Consider the following 19559-nt stretch of genomic DNA (forward strand, 5'->3'; position numbering starts at 1 on the left):
ATTTTTCTCTTCCAGACCAGCAGTCAATCATGAGAAATGCTATAAATTATCACAAGTTTTCTATTTAGAAATAGTGAGTTCCTGAGATGGTGGTAGGGGAATCTCAGGAGATCAGCTGTCTTTTGTACTTTGAACAAAGCTTGGATGTCTACCTACCTCATATTCATGAGGTAGAACTATTACCCTGGAGTTCCTCAGGAATATTCTTCCTTTGTAAATCAGCAGCAACAGAGTTACTGTGTGAATCTGTATTTTATCCTGAACATTAACCATATCTCTGCTGCTATTTTCCAGGCAAAAGAAACTCAGAAGGTGTATCAATATCAGTACCATAAGTGGAGTGGCTGTGATGTTCCAGAATCCCCCAAAGATTTAGTCAGCATGATTCTCAACATTAAACAAAAACTTCCAGCCAGACCAGTGACTGAGGACAACAGGAGAACCCGCAGTGTCCCACTCCTTGTCCACTGCTGGTGGGTCTGCATTCAGCACACACATTCACCTAGCTCTAAGTTCTGGGTATACATAGCAACTATAATTTTGGGATACCTACCTTTTCTCACAAGCCTTTCCATGTGTCTGGAGACTCAACTCTCCTTAGAAGATTCCTTGAATTGCTCAAGCTTGGCCTTTTGGATTGTAGTGATGAAAAGCAAGTGCACTTCTCTTGGGCAAGTGTGGGCACAGAGCAGATACTAAGAGCAGCTGCTCTTGGCTGGTGCACCCATTTTGTGGGGAAATGCTAGGTCAGAGTTCCCTTGCAGGATGCACTAGTGAACATCCAGTAGAGTTTTTAGGATCATCTTTCACTCCAGGATACAAGTGTACTTTTCTAGGACCATTTCCAGGAATAGCCTTGCGTGCCATCTAAACCAGAAGATAATCCTGCTAACAATAGTTGAGACTGTGTGTCTGAAGTTTTGAATTTCCCTCTTCCCCTTAAGTGGTACTTCAGGTCCAGGTAGTATTTAGATAAACTATATCCTGTGTGAATCCTACACATATACTTATTTATGACAATTTTAGTCCAGTAAAAAAATGATTTGGAAATATAATTCAGCATAAAGACTTTAAAATATATCTAATATTTAGTCAGAAGGTTTCTGATTTTACTTAGTAAATTTATGTGTACATTTTGTGTCATTCTAGTGATGGATCACAGCAGACTGGTGTATTTTGTGCTTTAATGACCCTTTTGGAAAGTGCAGAAATAGAAGAAGTAATAGATGTTTTCCAAGTAGTAAAATCTCTTCGTCGCACCAGGCTAGGGATGGTCTCCACCTTTGTAAGTAAATCTTATGAATTAACAGAAAAGAGAGAGATTTCTTATAATGGTCACTAATATCCCCATAATCTTGGGTGTAATTTCTGATTCTGATCAGAACATTTACACTCACCATCATTTGAGCATTAGCCCTTGCTGATATTAATGGAGTCTGAGATGTTCAGAGCTGTAGTTCTGTACTGCCTTTGGCAATGGGTGTATAGTTTGAAATTACAAATTAAATAAATTGATGTTCCTGCAGTTGGTTCATGATGTACATGCAGTGTCCCTTCTGCAGCTGGGAGATGAATTCCATTTGCAGGCTGGCAGCCACTGTCTGTTTCAGTCACTCCAGAGGAGCTGTGGCACACACTGTGCAGTTACCAACAAACCAGACCTTGGTATCATTAATACAGGCAGGTTATTACATGACTTTCCAGACTCAGTACAATACATGCTGTTTAGGTACTCTAAAAACTGTATTTTTGGTACTTTATGAACCAGGAGGGCACTGAGTGACAACTTGGAATATTTGATGCAGACAGTTTCAGAGATGTTATGTACACATGAAGTCAGAATAAAGCATAGGAGCAACAGTCTCTATGCCAAAAACTGTGGAAGCTGCTTCATATGTAGTCTTGTTTGTCCAGTTACATGCTACATGTCTAAAATGTAATAGAACCAAAAAAGAATGGATGAATTCTTGGACTCTGAGCATTCCATTAATGCTAACTTATTCTCTTTATTTTTGAGGAACAATACCAATTTCTGTATGACACCATTGCCAGTACCTACCCTGCACAGAATGGACAAATAAAGAAGAACAGCCAGCAGGAAGATGAAGTTGAATTTTGCAGTGAAGTAGGAAAATCAGATCAGGAGGCTGATTTGATCACAACTGATCTTTCCCCATCACGACCAGAAGAAACTGAGCCACATGAAATATGTGATGATTCTAAGGCTGCAGATAGCACTAAGGGAACAGAAAGCTCTACAAATGGCCCCACAGGTGCAGTTCTTAACTTAGAGCTAGATTAAGAAAAAGTGCTTTTTCAAATGCAAAAAGTCTTAAGCGAAATGAGAGGTATAAGATTTCTTCCTCTTCCCACTTTCTTTTTTTTTTGAAAATGTTCAGTTATTTCAGTTTTTGAAAGGTACAAATTTAAAGGAATACTTGAAACTTGTAGAGAGTGACAAAGAACTGTGGAATTTTATTTTTGTGTAGATTTGCATTTAATACTTCTCCAGAAACCTTGACTATTTTTATACTTTTTCTTTTAAAATCATGTACGATGTAATACTATGCTGAACAGTGCAAAGCAAAATTTTTTATTTCTGTAAAAAGGAAAAAAGAACCTCAGAACAAGATTATTGTGTTGCAAGAACAGGTCTGTCCTCAAAACTAATAGCAAGTAAGTGAACCTATTGGTAAGCATATATTCGAGTATTTCAGGACTAATGAGAGCATTAATAATACTTTTGGGACCTGTGGGACTTTGCCAAAGAGTTTTAAGAGCTTATAATTTACATCACGTGGTAATTCCAAGGAATTCAGCCTTAAAAAGGGTGTGTAAATCCTCCCATATCAATGCAGAATATAATTTTTTTGCATTTTTCTAGCTGTCCTCAAGGTGTCGTTATTGCTCCACACATATATTAACCTGATCTATAGGAGTTTGGAGATCGGCATTTGAATCATTGCAACAGTTCTAGTGGAAAACACATCTTGTTTATTCTTAGAACTTAAAATACTGAGTGCTTGCACATCTATTTCTTATGCTTGTTTTTATTTAAAGGACCACGAATGCCTCCAACCTCTTTTCAGAATTTGAAAATACTTTGATAACTTTCCTCAAAACTTGTAGATTTTAATTGGTACAGGATATTTTTTTTTTTCATAATGATGTTTTGTATGTTACATTTTCATATTTTTACTATTTCTTGCCAAATTTTAGCCTACTGTTTTCAGAACAAATAAAAAAATATAATTAATAGCTTACAAGATGAAAATTATTTCATTCTCTAGTACTATGCAAAATGATCATTTACTTTTCAATGTATAAAATCTTGTGCTGTCCCATAAATGGATAACATTTACAAATGTCAATAGGAAAACACATCATTTAATTCTTCTAAAACTCTGTGTATACCCAGGTAAGTGTCATGTCTCTCTCTCAGAACAGAGGAAAGAGGCTTAATTTTATTTTGCTTGAAGCCATGAAAGGAACAGTCATGCAACAGATCCAGTGCTCCAAGTTAATCACTGCTTATTCCTAATTTCTCATTACAAAGCATAATTGAAAACACTTAGAGAGCTGTCTAAACAACACGTACAGTCACACTTGGTTAAAACCCTAATTTAATTGTGTTGTTAACCTAGATCAAATACATCATTCACAATTATCAGCTCAGACAAGTGCTTGCTGGCAGTCTTGCTTCAGAAAGTGGCAGCAAGCAGACACAGAGCAGGAGGATTCCCCTTGGCTGTCAGCTGAACTCCCTTTTCAGCAAGGAGTTGTGTTAGGTGATAAACTTAACAAAGCTGAAGGGGGCATGTGTGGAGGGAAAGCTCTAGGGACTACATGGGAAGATAATCTAAAAGATATTGTAGGCCCAAAATCTGTTGGCTAGTTTTAGAGGAACTAAAAACATAATTGCAAATTTAGCATACCTTGAAGACCAAAAGTATAAAGACCCTTGGATGCAGATTGGTTCACTGGTGTTCATTCCATGTCAGAGAACAAATAATTTATCTTCCTTCATTTAAGATCTGCCAACGGTAAAGGCTCTCAGGAAGCAAAACAAAGATGTGAGTGCTGCTGTCTAATGTAAGGCTGTGGAGACAGAGACTAGTCACACTTTTAAAAACAACTGAAAATGTTTCCCAAATCAAAAATTACACCAAACTTTTCTTGTGTTAAATCTGAGGGCAATCATATACTTCAGTTCCTTGAAAAAAGGTTCCTATGTTTTTTAAGCTCCGGCAACACCTAGGCTGTGAAAACCTTTTGTGATTTTGATTTAATTATTTTCTAGAATGACTTCAATGTTTGTTTGCTGGTATTTTTAGAAGAGAAAAATGCCAAGTTAATTCTTGATTTGTGCATGTACTTCAAAAGACAAGTCCTTAACTCTGTTAAATTTTCCTCCATGCATGTCTTTATTATTAGAAAAACGGAGCATTACACTGAAACTGCCCTCATGTGCCTAGTGTGAACCACTTTTGCAGTAAAGTTCCTTACAGTCACAAGGAGGAAAACTTAGCTCTTGGCTTTTAATCATTTTCAAATTCAAGAACATATTGTAGAATTAAACCTCATTAAATTCCAGTGCAATGATTGAAGGAGCCTGTCTTAGCACACTTTAGAAGTTCTGATTGCTTCCAGGAACTCTCCATGTGTGTGCCAGGGATGATTTTCTGCCTTCTCTATTGCCCTTTGTTTTCCAAACGTCCATGAGGTGGTGACACAGAGCTTCTAGAAGCATCCTTAGGCTGGATGCTCCACAGTCACTTGGTTTATTCACTTGTAGGATTAATCTCATGTTCCCCAGGAAGATGGTGAAACATTTTACAGGTGAGACACGAAGCCCAAGCTAGAAAGCTTTGCTAGGAACTACTTTGGCTCTGTCAGAGAGAATGATGGTGTAGCACACTTGCACAGCCCAAAAGTTGAGAAACAGTCTCAAAGTAAGATGAAAAATGTTTATCTCATCAAGTACAGCTAAACCACAGAAAAACGTGCTAACCACTGCCTCCAGCTGAGAAAATCACCCTTGGAAAGTGGTTTAGAATCTGAAGTCCAGGATAAAAACAACTAAGCAACAGATGAACAGAGAGAGGACATTGAGCAACAAATGAAGGTAATCAAGTGCTTATATGACCAGAGGGATTGGATTTCTCCCACAATTTTCTGAGTAGATGCTGACGTAACGGTGGGTATGCAAAAATTACAGTGCTGTGTTAGTGGAATCCCATGTGGGAAGATAGGGGAGAGGAAGGACCCCAGAGTCTACACAAGATTCTGCTCAGTCAGGTAACTGCAGTGAGGAGTGGACTGTGAGTGTTTGCTTTTGTTCAGTTTTTTCCTGTTTCTCATGTAATGAACAAGGCAGTTACAGTAAAACCTTCTCAGAGGCTGTACCTTATGATGCAACAAAAAACAGGGCCAGCACACAGAGCCCTGGCAGCTGGGGTTCTGGGAGGTGGCAGAAGCCTGCTGCTCTCCCACACCCCAGCTCCCAGGGCTGGATTTGTGCTCCTGCAGGGAGTGTTTGTGCCTGCCCCTTTCCCACACACGCGTGCAGACCGCGTCCATGAACTCAGCCTCTCCACTTCTGAGCCAGCTGGTGCTGCCAGGGCACATGCTCCAGTGGCACTGAGCTCATTCCCACTGGGAAAGGGAGGGCATTCTGCCCCTTGCTCTCAGTGGATGGGCTGGGGGAGCTGGTGGCCACACGCAGGAGCCAAAGGTCTGGACAGGCCTGGAGAGTCCCCACCTGTCCCAGCCCTCTGCTCCCAGTTACCCTGAGGACACCTCCTGTGCAGGAGGGCTGCTGGGGGGGCGAGGCAGGCAAAGCTCTGGGCTTTGCTTCAAGACAGGAAATCAAGGTGAAATCTGGTATGAGAGGCACAAACTGTGCTAGGTAGTGGCTCTGAGCCACAGAAAGTGCTGAATCTAAGTTACAAAGGGAAGAAAAACACTACCATTGTGAGCTGTTTGTGTGAGCTAGTAAAGAAAGTAAAGTGAGTGGTGGCTCCAGACAGGTGTTTCATTAAGCAAGAAGTTGTATCTTTTATTTAACATTCCTCACAAAAACTCTCCAACACCAATGCTTATCTCTTTGACAAGGCATCTTGCTTTTGTAAAGGCCCAGGGATTTTTTGACATGGTACATACTACAGATTGCCTCTAAAAGAAAATCAGAAATTCCCTGAGGGTTCTGCACAGCTCTACCACAGCTATTTTTCCATATGTAAAGCAACTGTTTGCCAAGGACCAGTGTGCTGGTTTTGGACTAGGGAGAACTACAACAGAAGAAAAGGAAGTTTCAATTACAGAATACAGAACATTTCTATGTGCATTAGGTCTGCTTCAGAAAAACCTCTTCTGAAAAATATAATACAATTATTTGAAAGGTACAGCAACAGAGAATAGTTTTATACAAAAGCCTAAGTCAATCTGTCTTTTCAATGCAAAAGAAAGAAACATGACTACAAAAGTACAGTGCAAGTTGATGCTCAAAGATCTTTTTTCTAGTGATAAAAAATTATTTAGGAAGGATGTTTACTACAAGTGATAATAAAATATATCTTTAAATAGTTTTAGCTTTAAATAGTTATTTCCTCAGACTCAGGATTGTCAGCATCAGCAATGCGTAATGCTACTAAACTTTCTAAAATTAAGGTAATAAATCTTTTTCAGAGGAATAGACATAGACCTACTTACAGCTGAGTGTCTCTTCAATCCCACATCTGTTTAGTGCCGTGGCAGGCATTGCTAATGTAGCTATAAGTGTGACTGTCTGAAGGAGGGAAAAATAAAAGGAAGTTTATTTTGGATCAGTTTCAGCACTCAGATTCAAATTTTTGCTTTTGGTGATGAACCCCCCCGATACCCTGACCTTGCCTGGCAGTCAGCTGGGAGTCAGAGCCTGCACAGGTCAGTGCTCCACAGACTCCTTGGGGACGCCCTTGTGTATTTTCAGAGCTTCCCGGCAGGCTGTGCTGAAACTCTTCAAACGCTTTTTGCTCACTTCCGAGCCTCCTGCAGTGCACCCAGCTTGCTCCATTTCAGTAACATGGAGCCATTTGAGGTAATGAAGATGGCATTTGTTTATGCAGCACTGCAGAGGCTGTGTCTCCCCAAGTACAAACTCCAGCTCAGACGCAAAGCGTGTGCAAGCGTGTGTGTGTGTGCATGCATTGCCTCAAGTGTGAGATTCCATTCCCAGCCAAATCCATGAGCTGCTGTTTGGCAGCTGCTTGGTTTAAAGGAAGGAAAATGGGAGAAACAAGGATGATATGGTTATCCTGTACTAACTTTTTCGTGGGGTAGTGCAGCTGGTGGTCTTTATAATAGTGGTTTTTAGAGATGAATACGCAAAAAGTAAATTACAGGTGAGATGCAGAAGACTGCATGGCTTCAGAGTACCCCTGTTGTCACAGACTAAATCAGCACTGATGTCAGAGGCTACCAAATACATATTTGTCAGCTCTCCTGATGTTGCAGTAGAAGTCAGTGCGCGTGTTCTTCAACTGCAGAGAAAAATGGTAAAGAAATGACAATTGGAAGTTACCACTGGAAGAGGGTGTTCTTGCCAAATGCAGAGATTTGATAAGAAATGTCAATTTTGAATATTTTTTCTTGAAGAAAAAAAGAATAATTTTAATCCTATTTTAGTAATGTTATTATGGCATTTTGAGAATAACAATGTATTCTTCTGTGTTTAGCACTATAGTTCCTTTCACTCCTGCTATTTTCTGAAATTTTTAAATATATTATTTTTAATATATCATTATGCCACTGAAACCACTTCAAGACTAAAACAGTTCAGTATCGTTAAGTGTTTCCTTTTTCTAGGCTGTTTTCTTAATATAATTTCTATTCAGCAATAAAATGAAATTCTGACTTCATATATTGATTTAACATAAATAAAATTCTCACAGAACAGGAATTCAATTTCTTAAATGGCATTAGTAAATTATTCCATAAAGAGTTATGTCTTCTTTCAAAGAGAGCAAGGCATTTCCACTAATAAAATAACACCTTGTTCTGCTCCACTCATAGTGGAAAGACTCTTTCTGTGGTAGTGCAGGGCAGACAAGGCTCACAGCCCCCTCTCAGACAGCTCTTCTCTCGTCCTTACAGTCCAATTTGTTGAGTCTTTGACTCTTCTTTCTGTAGCTTTTGTTCAGCTACTGAACAGTGATTTCTTCCTGGCTGAATAGTTTTATCAGCTTCCTAGGTTTTCTTCTGATTTGGAAGCACCAGCATTTCACTGACTCGAAGAGCTATCTGTTTCACAACAGCCTTCTGTTTCCATCTCCCAGCCCAGCCCTGTCCCCATGCTCCCTATCCCTTTTCCCCCATCCTGGATGCCAGGAAGCAGCTAAAGCTGTATGCCCCACCAGAGCCCAGCTCCAGGGCAAAGCAGGGGAGGGACAGCCTCACATGGACACAGTCTCACTGTGCTCGAGCAGAGCAGGGCTGTGACAGTGACCAGCCTCAGTTGTGTCACAGTGCATGATTCCATGGGCCCTGCTTTACTGACTCTGAAGAGTGCTGGTATTTTAGGTCTTGTATGTGTGTAGACAGAAAAACTACTGATTCCTGTAAAACCGATGCCACAGGTACCAAATGAGTAGTTGGACTAAAACTCCAAATTTTATTAAGAAAAGGTATTAGTTTGGGATTACCTGTGCAGGTAGAAGTGAGAAAGAAGCAAGTCAGCTGAATTCATTGGCTTACAGATATGATGCTTGTGGATATTTTCATTCGAGGCCCATTTCCACTCACAGCTACATCTGCATCTTCAGCCTCTCTATTGTCTGGTCAGCTGCGTTTTTATTCTGAAAGTTCATCTTAGACAAGATAGGAAAGAAATACCCACAAAGTAGATATCTTGTTCTCTACACTTCTATCATGCAAGGATAGCTTTCTGATGGGGTTTTGTGAGAGCTACAGGTTTAGGCTTGCTAATTTTGAATTCCTAATTCAGTATTTATCTAAGACATGAACTGTGCAGTGCTGCACAGAAATGCATTAAAAAGCACCTCATTTCATTTTCTGGTCTTTTGTAGAAGCACAAAGCTATATAATGTGATTTATAAAAGCTGCTGTTTTATGAGACAGGTGTTTCCCTCTTTTTTGGTTTTAACAAATGGAAGAGTTCTGATACCAGTTACTTCTTTTTTCCTCATTATGCCCAAACAGGGAGGAAAAGGTTTGTTGTCCTAACAGATGTATGTACAGCATCACAATTCATGACAGGCTATACTACAAGCAGGTGGTTAAGTCTGGGCTACAGTAAATTTTGGTCTTAATCTGTTTTGAGTTTTAAAGGCCTTGAAGCCTAGGCTAGTTCTAGTCTAATACAGAGTTCAGAGGCACAACTATGAACTGACAACATGTATGAAATTGTGGTGTCAGCCCTGCTCATACTGGAAAAATCTGTTCTGCTGTCATGGCAATAGCTCAGAAAATCAAACTGATTGTCAGCAACTGAGCACCATGAATGTAGAATGGTTTAGTGGACATCAGGACCCATTTATAAGGTTGTTTGTACCTGTAAATGTCCTCTTTGGTGCATACATTCCACTGCACTCTGTAGGCTCCTCCTCCTAGCGAGCAGCTTCCTTAAGCTGAAGCACAGCTGTCCTGAGGCCAGCAGTGGTGCCAGCTGCATGACAGGATGCTCCTGGCAGGAGGCACTGTGGGAGAAGGAGAAAGGCAGCTTGAACTGAGGTGGCCCCACACTCAAAGAAATGCTCAGGAGGCATCAGATGAATGCCATTAGCAGCCAGTTCAATCTCTTCTCCCTTTTCCCCTCCAGTGTCTGGATGGAATAGGTGGGTATGGTCTTCTGTATGTTTATGGATTTTTTTTGCTTTAAAATTTTAGCTGAACTATGCTTTAGTTCTTTTCTGCATTGCATTTTTTTATAAAAATGCATCTAGCACTCTATTTAAGCTTTTGCTAGTAGCTAAAAATATAAATAAATCAGGAGTTTGTTTAGTTGAATTCCTGGTGCTGCAAGTTTTTGCATCCAGCTGTCATTATGAATCAGTTATTTCTTTGCTCAAAACCATCAAGTATAACAGCATCCAAGGTAAATACTTAAATAAATCAAGTTTGATAAATTAAGCAGTTATAACTTCAGAAATCTAAGATAAATAGGAAGGAGAGAATATTTTTATAAGGTTTATTCAGGTTTCCTTGGCAAGACCTTGATCTACAGTAGACATCCCAGCCAGTACTTTCCCCTGCAACCTGACACTCTTGGCTGAGAGACATCACAAACACAACCCAGTGACCATGTGATGGTAACTGCTCTGAACAGCTACAACTGTGTGCTGATGGCTCCTCTGAAGTGGTTCACAAGCTGAGATCACATGTAACGGGCAGTTAGAAGGTAGCCTGGGTAACCCAGCCCAGGAATGAGAACAGGATATGCCTCCGTGGCAGGGTAGCAGGCTGTATGCAAGAAATAAATGCAGGTGTTCAGCTATTCTGCTGGACTCCTAGAATGGAAAAAGACACACCAGATTTAGAGAAGAAGACTTCTCTTTTTTTAGCCAATTATATAATTTTATAGCAGCATTTAAAGGAAAAGCTGCAATAATTATTTCTATGGCAAATTAATAGAATAATCTGATAGGAAGGAACACATTCTCTCCCTTTGCTCCCTTGAACTGGTTCCCTACTTGCTGTCCTGTAAAACTGAAGCATAAATACTCTGTAAGGCTGCCCCTGATCCTCAAAAGATCAAATCAGCCTCTTCATAGAGGACTGAACTGTGCAGGGCCAGCAGTACATCCTACAATAAATATCTGAGCATCCATTGTTTATCAAGGACTAAGGAGAGCAAAAGGTTATATTAAAGAAGAAAAGAGCAAATTTTCCTGCTGTGAATACTTTGAGGTAAAGGAAAAACCCAGTATGTCAGAGTTCAGCCCTGGAAAGGAGAGCTCTGGAAACAGATGTTTCTTTCTGTCCAAAGAGGGGATGCTGTGACAGTAAGTGTGTCATCCTAGTCCTGTTACAGAGCATTTTAGATGACGCTAACCAGACTTTGGAGGGCAGCTGTTATGAAGCACAGCTCAAGAAACTGTGCTGCCTCAAGGCCTTGGAGCATCCTTTTTACTTTTATGTCTTGGCTAATGAATAGGCTGCCCTTTGGCAACTGTTATATAAGTGAGAGCTCTTTAAATCTAATGCATTTCACATTCTCTTGAAAAACAAGAATTTTGACCCAACAGGATAATGCGTAAGCAATTCCCTGAGTTATAGCTTTCTCTGTGTTTTCCCAGTGTGGGTTTTTGCTCCGTAAAGCACATTGTGAGCATGGGGAAAGCAGTTCCATGGACAAACTGCTTTTGCAATATTACTTAGAAGTGTCAGTGATGTCAATATGATCACAGCATTCTTCTGAGGCAGGACTCTGCCCTGTATCAACAGATATTAGTTGGGATAATTTAAAATGATTTTGCTGTGCAGTAAATTGGGATTTGAATAAGAGAAACAAGTATGAATAGATTATATTCAACATATTTTTCTCCTCAGTACCAGAGAAACTGATACTCAAAAATATCGCCTCTATGCAGAAAGTTTCCCTTCTTTAATAAGCTTTCTTCTCCCCCAGACTAAGGGGAAAACAGGTCATCCACATAAGAATGTGCATCTGGCACACTACTTGCCTTGAAACAATTCAGTTCTTGGATTTGTTTCCCTCTCAGTGGAGGACAGATTTGGGTACACTTGTGGTGAACTCTGTTAACATTCATGTTCTGCTTCTTGAAGGAAAAAAAGAGGTAAAAATAATAATGTTTCAAGTTTTACCTGGAGCCCACTGTAAAACTGGTCCTTGGCCAATAGCAATCTAAGAATATGCCTTCCTGCTAATTTGGTTCACTGATAAGATTGCTTACCAGCCGTAAACAGCGGGGAGAACTCTATGTGGTTAGCACTGGTTGCCTGGCAAACAGGCATTCAATTTGAACAGCCAGTTCAAATTCCAGCCAGGAAATTCCTATTGATCTGCATAATTTTTTTTTTAGAATCATACACCTGTTTCTTTTTCACTGCTCTCTTCCTCTGTATTAGTTGTTCCTTGGGATTATTTTTTGTGCCTGTAAAAGTTCAAAGCAAGAGGCAACCAGAATTTTCTCTTAGAAGTGGCTTCTGTTACATCAGGACTGAGTCCAGTAGACTAAAAATTCACATGTAATTAAAAAAATTGCAAACCCAACCATCATAGATACAACTTTTGGTGCTTCATGGTTTATTTTTGGATAGAGCCAATTACATGAGCATAGTTGGAGGACACACAAGTACCTGTTACAGTGTCAAAACCAGGCAAGTGTAATTAAATGTACTGTTCTGGTGGGCTTGAAACCTATTTGCAATCAAGCGAACCATTGAGCTTTTCAGCAGATTTGGCTTTCTCCCCTCGGGAGAGGTTGAGCACTGGGACAGCAGCCACATTTCACTGCTGCTCCTGACTGAGGCACATTGACAGAGACATGTGGGAGTTTACACAGGGTCCACTTGCACCAAGCCTTGTTCTGGCTAGGATTAATCTCTCATTTTTATGAGAACCTTCATAGATCACTACCATTTACCCCCAAATTTAAAAAATATTGAGAATGTATTACTAAAGCAAATTTTTTTTACATAAATAAATATTTATTTAATCTTTGTTGCCATGGATGAGGAGAACACGGGGTTAATGCCAAACCCTTCATTGGCCTCCTTGATGTACCTGATGTTAACACTTTCAAAGGAAAGGGGAAGCAATGATTCACCCACTGATTTGCAGTTTCTTTAAATTTCCCATCTAACTCAAGCAAAACTGCCAAAATCTTGAATGTTATTAAGAGTCTGAGTGTATTGTATGTGAAATGTGAGATGCAGTATCTGACAGTCCTGCAGCGGAGCAGAGCACAGGAGCTCCCCAGCCAATGCCAAGCCAGCGCACTTGGAGCTCAGGAATCGGATGCAGTGTAGAAATGTTATTCCAGCAGCCTCATCAGAATTAATTAGCCTGGCTGAGAGGCAGGACAGATTTTGCTTGGGCAGACTGCACAGACAGAGCAGCTATAGAGCCTGGTACCTGAGCCAGTTTATTTGGAGCAATACGGAAGTGCTGTCACTGCTGAGAAAATTGTACTGGCTAAAATGGTGCCAGATCACACTGTTTATTAGATCAGTTGTCTCAATGACATATGCAGAAGGATGTATCTAAAACAGGTTTGCTCCTATGATTTTCCTTTTTGGTGCATATTCAAGAGAATGAAGAGTCTGAGTATCCTGCTTGAAAAACCTCTCTGAATTCAGCAAAAAAGGTTAAGTTGTAGTAAAGCTTTTTCTCATCTTATATGCAAGTACATCTATTAAGAATGGAAGTAGAAATAGGAACACATAGATCTCCGGGATTAATCTGTACACTCACTAATCTATAATAATTCAATTTTACTTAGTAGAACCCTTTAAATGAGTGTTTGGCAAACAGTATGCCTATATTTTATTCCTGAAGTCTACACAGCTAAGTAATAGTTAAGGATATAAACTCACATTCATTAGCTTCCAGGAGAAAGGAATTTGGAAACCTAACCTGATGTTAAGACCTTTTCAGGCAACATGAGCCTTTCATCTAATGGGGTTCTTGTGTATATGAGCTGTTATTGCCAGGCACAGTAACCCCTATGAGCTATGAGCAAGGACTGACCTGGAGAGTTATCTGCCCCCCAGGGAACACTGGTGGAGGACTCAGCTCCTTCCTCTGCCCTTGTCTTTGGTCTGATTGTGGGCAAGTCACTGGGAAATAAGACACAAAGGCTATTTAGAAAGTAAGGAATATAATACTTTGAGCTAGGTGTAAGTGGAAAGATTAAAAAAAAAAAAACATTGAAAGACTGAAACAAACAAGCATTTTAGAAAAAAAAACCCCCACATTGTTATGTGGCTTGTTTTGTGACAATTAAAGAGGAAGCAGGACAAAAATGTGAGTATGAGAAAGCATTTTATATACACATAAATACTTATAACTGATGGAATCAGTAGAGAGGCACTGCTCTGCTAGGCTAATCCCTGACTGCATCCTTCACACTGTACAGTTATTGCTTGATCCTACAACAAAGTCTGTGTTCACAGGTGAGATTTCTGTATAGCTATATATGACACACAGCTGCTGCTGCTGCATTACAAAGTGCTCAGGGACAGAGGCTGCTGTAGTTTGGCAGAGTGGGTACAGAACAGGAATTAGGACTTTCAGAGCTATCCATTAAATTTACATGTCTGTTTCAATTCAGTTAATGGAATAAAAATCCAAGACTGAAGATCTCAACTAGGAATCCCTGGAGAAATACAAGGTAAGATTTAGGTAGCTCAGAAAGGAGCAGATACTGTCTGCAGTTTTCTGTGCAAACATGTGGTGTAAAAATTCCATGTTACCTAAAGGGGAAAAAAAAAAGAACAACCCAGAAAAAGAACAACCCAAACATTTTTATGAGAAGCAGCACTAATGGGGAGACATGTTAACAGGAGTGCTGATTCATATCATTAATGTGGGCAGGCAGTAACCGTGGAGAGGGAAAAGATCTGTTGGAACTTGCTTTTCTTGAGAACACGCCTAAATTAAGAGGCTGCCAGAGACATGTGTTTCATAGTGCTGGCAACCCAGGTGTAACAAATTTCCAAGATGACTATTAGTGAGTACTAACAGCTAAAAAAGCACTTCTAATTTCTTGCTTCTAATTTCTTGAATATGGAGGCTTAACTGCAAGCAGGAACTGAAAGCAGAAGTAAAGTCAGGATACACATGCAAAGTAATGGCCATTAGTGGGGAACACACAAATGGCATGATGGGGTCCAAATCAAGTGATTTGATTTAAGAAAAAGAACCAGGAATGATGAGAGTGGAAGGACTACCTCACACTTTCCTAGTGCAGAAATTTTTGCTTTCTGTGTCAAGCACTTGTCTTTGACACCAGATCTTGGATCTGGTTTGTTATGGCAATTCCTATCTTCCTTTATTTGCTTTTCTTTTGATATGTTTTAGAATAATTATAATTTCTCTGGGAAAAAAAATACACATGATTTCTTACCACTTTTATTTTCTGAATGTTACATTTCTTTTAATTTATGGACCAGGTTTTTTACTGCAATGGAACCAAAGCCTTGATAGGATTTTATCAGTCACTGAATGTGACTGATGCCTGAGAAAACTACTTTTCTATTTCAGTAGGGCTGCTTTGAGAAGCAGAAATTTGAAGAATTTTGGTCTTCAACTTCACTAATCTCTTCTTACAGTTAGTGACCAGTGATCTGCAGTAGTAGAACATTTAAGCACATGACATAAAGGAAAACAACTATTTGTGTATTTTAATAACTTTTAGGTATCTTCCTAGTAAAACATTCACTCCTTTCACCTTGCTGAACTTTAAGGGTGGAAGTAAAAACATAAAACTTTTGATTCTAAACATTGAGACAGGGTTCAAGGATATTTATTTTACCTATTAGCTTATTATTGGCAATATTTATCATGAAAAGCTTAAAGTGATACTTAGTTTGGCTACTCTCTTTTTAACAAGCAGTTCCACTCCTAGCTGTACTTATGGCATCTAAAGATGTGACTGATTCACGATACTGAATAGTGAAAAACGTTTCCTTGTACCTTAAATAAGTGTTTTCATGATGATTATATGCTGACCCATTCACAAGGCAGGGCATCAATGCAGGTGAAAATGGTGCAACTCAGACAAAAAAAATGGAATGTTCCCAGATCATATCTGAAATTCATGAAGTGCTTTTTCTAGAAAGCACTCTGTCAGTCACAGGTGCTGGTAGCAGAACTCTGCCAGCCAGCCAGATCAGGTAATGTTAGCTCCATGGTAATCAGCCTTGAACAAATGCTGATAGACTTTTTTATTATTGCTTTTTTAAAACAATCATTCTGTAGTCCACACTTATGTATTTCTACAGGTTTTATTTATTTATGATTTTATTGATTTTATGTATCTGATTTATAGTGTTAATTATCATTGTGTCTGGGAATTGTATGGAAATGCAACTTATTTAAGAACTGTGTGAAAAATCTCTGAAGGACACGGGAACATTCATTCCCATGAGTTTTCCATCTGTCTTTCACATGATTGCAATATGAAGGAATCTATAGCACCTATCTGTGTTTTTTTTCTGGGAAAGAGACAACATCAGAAATTAAATTACAATCCACTGTGTTGCATTGGATTTTCATGGAAAAATTTTGGTAGGGGGAGTGTGGGGTGTTGTTTTGGAGGTGTCTTCTTTGAGAAGGTGCTGGAAGCTTCTCTGGAGCCAATGCCAGCTGCCTTCAAGATGGATCTGCTGCTGGCCGAGGCCAAGCCCGTCAGCAACTATAGTAGCGGCTCTGGGATAATGTATTTGGAAAGGGGGGGAAATACTGCAGTTGCATATGAAGAGAGGAGAAAGGAGTGAGAATATGTGAGAGAAGCAGCTCTGCAGACTCTGAGGTCAGCGAGGAAGGAGGGGCACCCAAGCAGAGATTCCCCTGCAGCCCGAGGTGCAGCCCATGGTGAGGCAGCTGTGCCCCTGCAGCCCAGAGAGATCCACAGGGAGCAGAGATTCATCCACAGCCCATAGAGGACCCCACACCAGAGCAAGTGGATGCCCAAAAGAGGCTGTGCCCTCATAGAAAGCCCACACTGGAGCAGGCTCCTGGTGGGACCCATGGCCCCATGGGGAGAGGACCCTACACTGGAGCAGGTTTGTGGACAGGAGTTTTGAACCCCCTGGGAACCCACGCTGGAGCAGCCTGTTCCCAAGAGACTGCACCCCATGGAAGGGACCCATGCTGGCACAGGGGAAGAGTGTGAGTAGTCCTCCCCCTCTGAGGAAGATGTAGTAGCCAAGACAATGTGTGATGAAATGAAAGTCCCCTTCCCTGTCCCCCTGCACTACTGGCAGGGAGGAGGTAGAGAAATCAGGAGTGAAGGGAATAAGGAAGGGCTGGGGAAAAAATGTTTTAAGATTTTTCCTTATCCTACTCCAGTTTGATTACTAATAATTTAATTTCCCCAAGTCAAGTCTGTTATGCCTGTCAGTGCTCACTGCTGAGTGATGTCTATCCTATTTAGACCCAGGAGACTTTCATTGCATTTTCTCTGCCCTGAACTGCTGAGGAGGAGAGGGACCGAATGACTCTGGTGTGCACCTGGTGCTCAAATAGAGTCAACCCACTGCATATATGGCCCTGACCACTTAAAAATATTTTGATAAAGTTGTCTCAGCTAGATAGACAGGAGAGAACTTCTGGGTCCCACTCTTTCCTCTAGTATGCTCTCTAGATAACATTTATCATGGATGACTGTTTCTGGTTTCAATGTCTGGCTTGGAGAGCCTCATGATCCCATGACTATTCTTTTAGATGGATCCACAAATCATGGTGTGACAGAATAAACTTATTTTTTTGCTGCAGGATACAATTTTATGCTGGGTCTGCCCTGCCCATCTCACAGAAGCTTTCTTCAAATAGCCTTTGCTCTTCAGGGTGTTTTGACCTTGAACTGCTTTGGGTACAACAAGAAAAAGCAGCTGGAAAAGGAGGCAAAAGGCAGGCAGAGAAATGTCTGCTGTGAGCTCCCTCAAGCAGCCTGGGCTGCCCAAAATGAAGGAAAGCCTTCACCTGCCCATGAGGAAAGAAGGCAAAAGTACATGGTCTTTGACAGAACTAAAAGCTTGATTGTTGCCAGAAGCTTTGCATCACTTGCTGATTGACATTATTTCTGCTGTTTGCCCATGGACTTTAGCTCTAGGACTTCTCTCTAACTCAGAGACAACAGCTCCCAAGCAGATGCACCAACTTTTGCAACATTCACCTCTGCTGCAGGCACAGGCAGTCCAAGAGAGGACTGGCAAGACACTCAGCCCCTGCTTCTGGGCAAAAAAAGGGGTCAGCAAGAAACATCTAAGTCAGGCAGGGGTCAGGAGGTGAGGCAGGATCAAGTCAAAGACTAGGAAAGCTTATGCAGGCTGACTGTGGAGCAAACACCATGACTGATGTTCCCAGTGTGGATGTGTTTAGAATGCCTTATGGCTCTGAACTTAGAAGTATTTTAAAGGGATTGCATTATCTATCCTTTCTAGTACTTTATGAAGCTATTTATAATTGTTGAATGCCAGGAGTTTGGGATTAGAGAAAACCAAAACCCCAAACAAAAATCCCCAAAGCACTTCTAAAAGTAACCTTTCTTTGCTTTTCAGTCTTGTGGTTTTGTGTCAGATGTATAACACAGAGTTAGCCATATTACTATTTCAAACTGGTATGTTCTATTAAAAATTAGTCAGAAGCTACCCTGCAATATCTCCTGAATCCAACAAAGCTAATGCACATTTACACTAACATTACTGAGAGGAGAAATTGGCCATTTTTGGACATCAACAATTTCTAAGCAAAGAAATATGTTGTATTTCTGATAGGGCTTCATAACCCCTCATTAATGAGATTTATGAAACTTGAAAACAGACTGCTGAGCAATAACTTTATTCTTTGCAATCTGTGCAAGCTAGTGGTACATACCTTTTGCATGTAATAACAAAATACCTGCCTGGAGCACCTTTTACACTTTAGCTTGTACATGTACTGTGTCATAGTATTTTATTCTAATTTCTATCAGATAACTCTACTGTCTGTATACACAAGGAGTTTTTACAATGCTTAGTAAGCTCTGAGTCCCTGAGACTGGATTTTTAGTTCTCAAGTAGGGCATTCTCTGTAATTACTTTCCATCACTGCATCCAACATTCTTTGTCTCCTTTGAAAATCCTAGCTGATTAAAAGTCTAATGCAACAGCTGTTTGTGATCATATGATTGATATGATATTCTAGACAGATGCCGAGTATTAGATGCAGAAACATTACTGCAGTGCTCAAGAAATTTGGAATTGATATTTTTTAAAGTCACAGTAGGACAGAGCTGCTAGACAATGCAGGTTCTTTGCAGACATAATTAAGAATTGGTGTAACTCAAAAGACTGATTGCACCACTCAAAAAACCGCCCCCATAGGCATGGTTTCAGGAGGCAAAATTATTTTCATGAATCAGAAAGTACTCTGAAAACTTTTAACAACTCACTATGTCTATAGATTACTGCACAATATAATTTCTTTTTGCTGTTTAATATCAGAAGTGAACTCCCCTTGTGAATAAGCTTACTCGTTAGGTCCCATTAGCCGGCCACTATGAGAGCAGCTGCTCCTGGCAAGACCAGGTGGAGCACAAGTAGGGATGTGGCAGCTGAACGGTTTGAACTATGGGAGACATTAATTAATAACAATTAATTAATAACAATTTTTTTATTGTCTTTAAGATATTAAAAATATCTTTGTGGTCAATCAAGGGCCTGCTGCTTGACAGCTCCAGCCTGGGGAGGCATCTCAGAGCATCTCAGATCCTCATCCACAGCCCAGCCACGAGCCTGCACTGAGAGAGCTGCCTGGGAGAGCCTCAGCAGCAGCAGCCACTGGGAACACTGCTGAGGCTCACGGAGTAAGCCAAGAACCTGAGGCAGCTGCA

At 40.3% G+C, this 19559-nt stretch overlaps 1 protein-coding gene and 1 long non-coding RNA gene across 6 annotated transcripts in view; one reads left to right on the plus strand and one right to left on the minus strand.

Moving 5' to 3' along the window:
• The window catches only part of PTPRC (protein tyrosine phosphatase receptor type C), a 62927-nt gene extending 59664 nt beyond the window's left edge, over positions 1–3263 (plus strand). For all 5 annotated transcript variants that reach the window (XM_086842029.1, XM_086842027.1, XM_023932014.2 and 2 more), the window contains 3 exons: positions 295–473; positions 1150–1285; positions 2018–3263. In XM_086842029.1, coding sequence (XP_086698155.1) covers positions 295–473; positions 1150–1285; positions 2018–2302 — 600 coding nt within the window. In that variant the 3' untranslated portion in view covers positions 2303–3263. The remainder of the gene's footprint in view (positions 1–294; positions 474–1149; positions 1286–2017) is intronic.
• Positions 3264–4405: 1142 nt separating this feature from the next.
• LOC147651605 (uncharacterized) lies at positions 4406–8450 on the minus strand. The gene is made up of 3 exons (XR_015273842.1): positions 8032–8450; positions 7306–7520; positions 4406–6787 (listed from the first exon to the last, which is right to left on the minus strand). It is a non-coding gene; the product is annotated as an uncharacterized LOC147651605 (long non-coding RNA).
• Positions 8451–19559: the final 11109 nt, after the last annotated feature.

The sequence above is a fragment of the Cyanistes caeruleus genome, chromosome 9 (assembly GCF_971803275.1).
Source record: "Cyanistes caeruleus chromosome 9, bCyaCae1.hap1.1, whole genome shotgun sequence".
Taxonomy (NCBI): Eukaryota; Metazoa; Chordata; class Aves; order Passeriformes; family Paridae; genus Cyanistes; species Cyanistes caeruleus.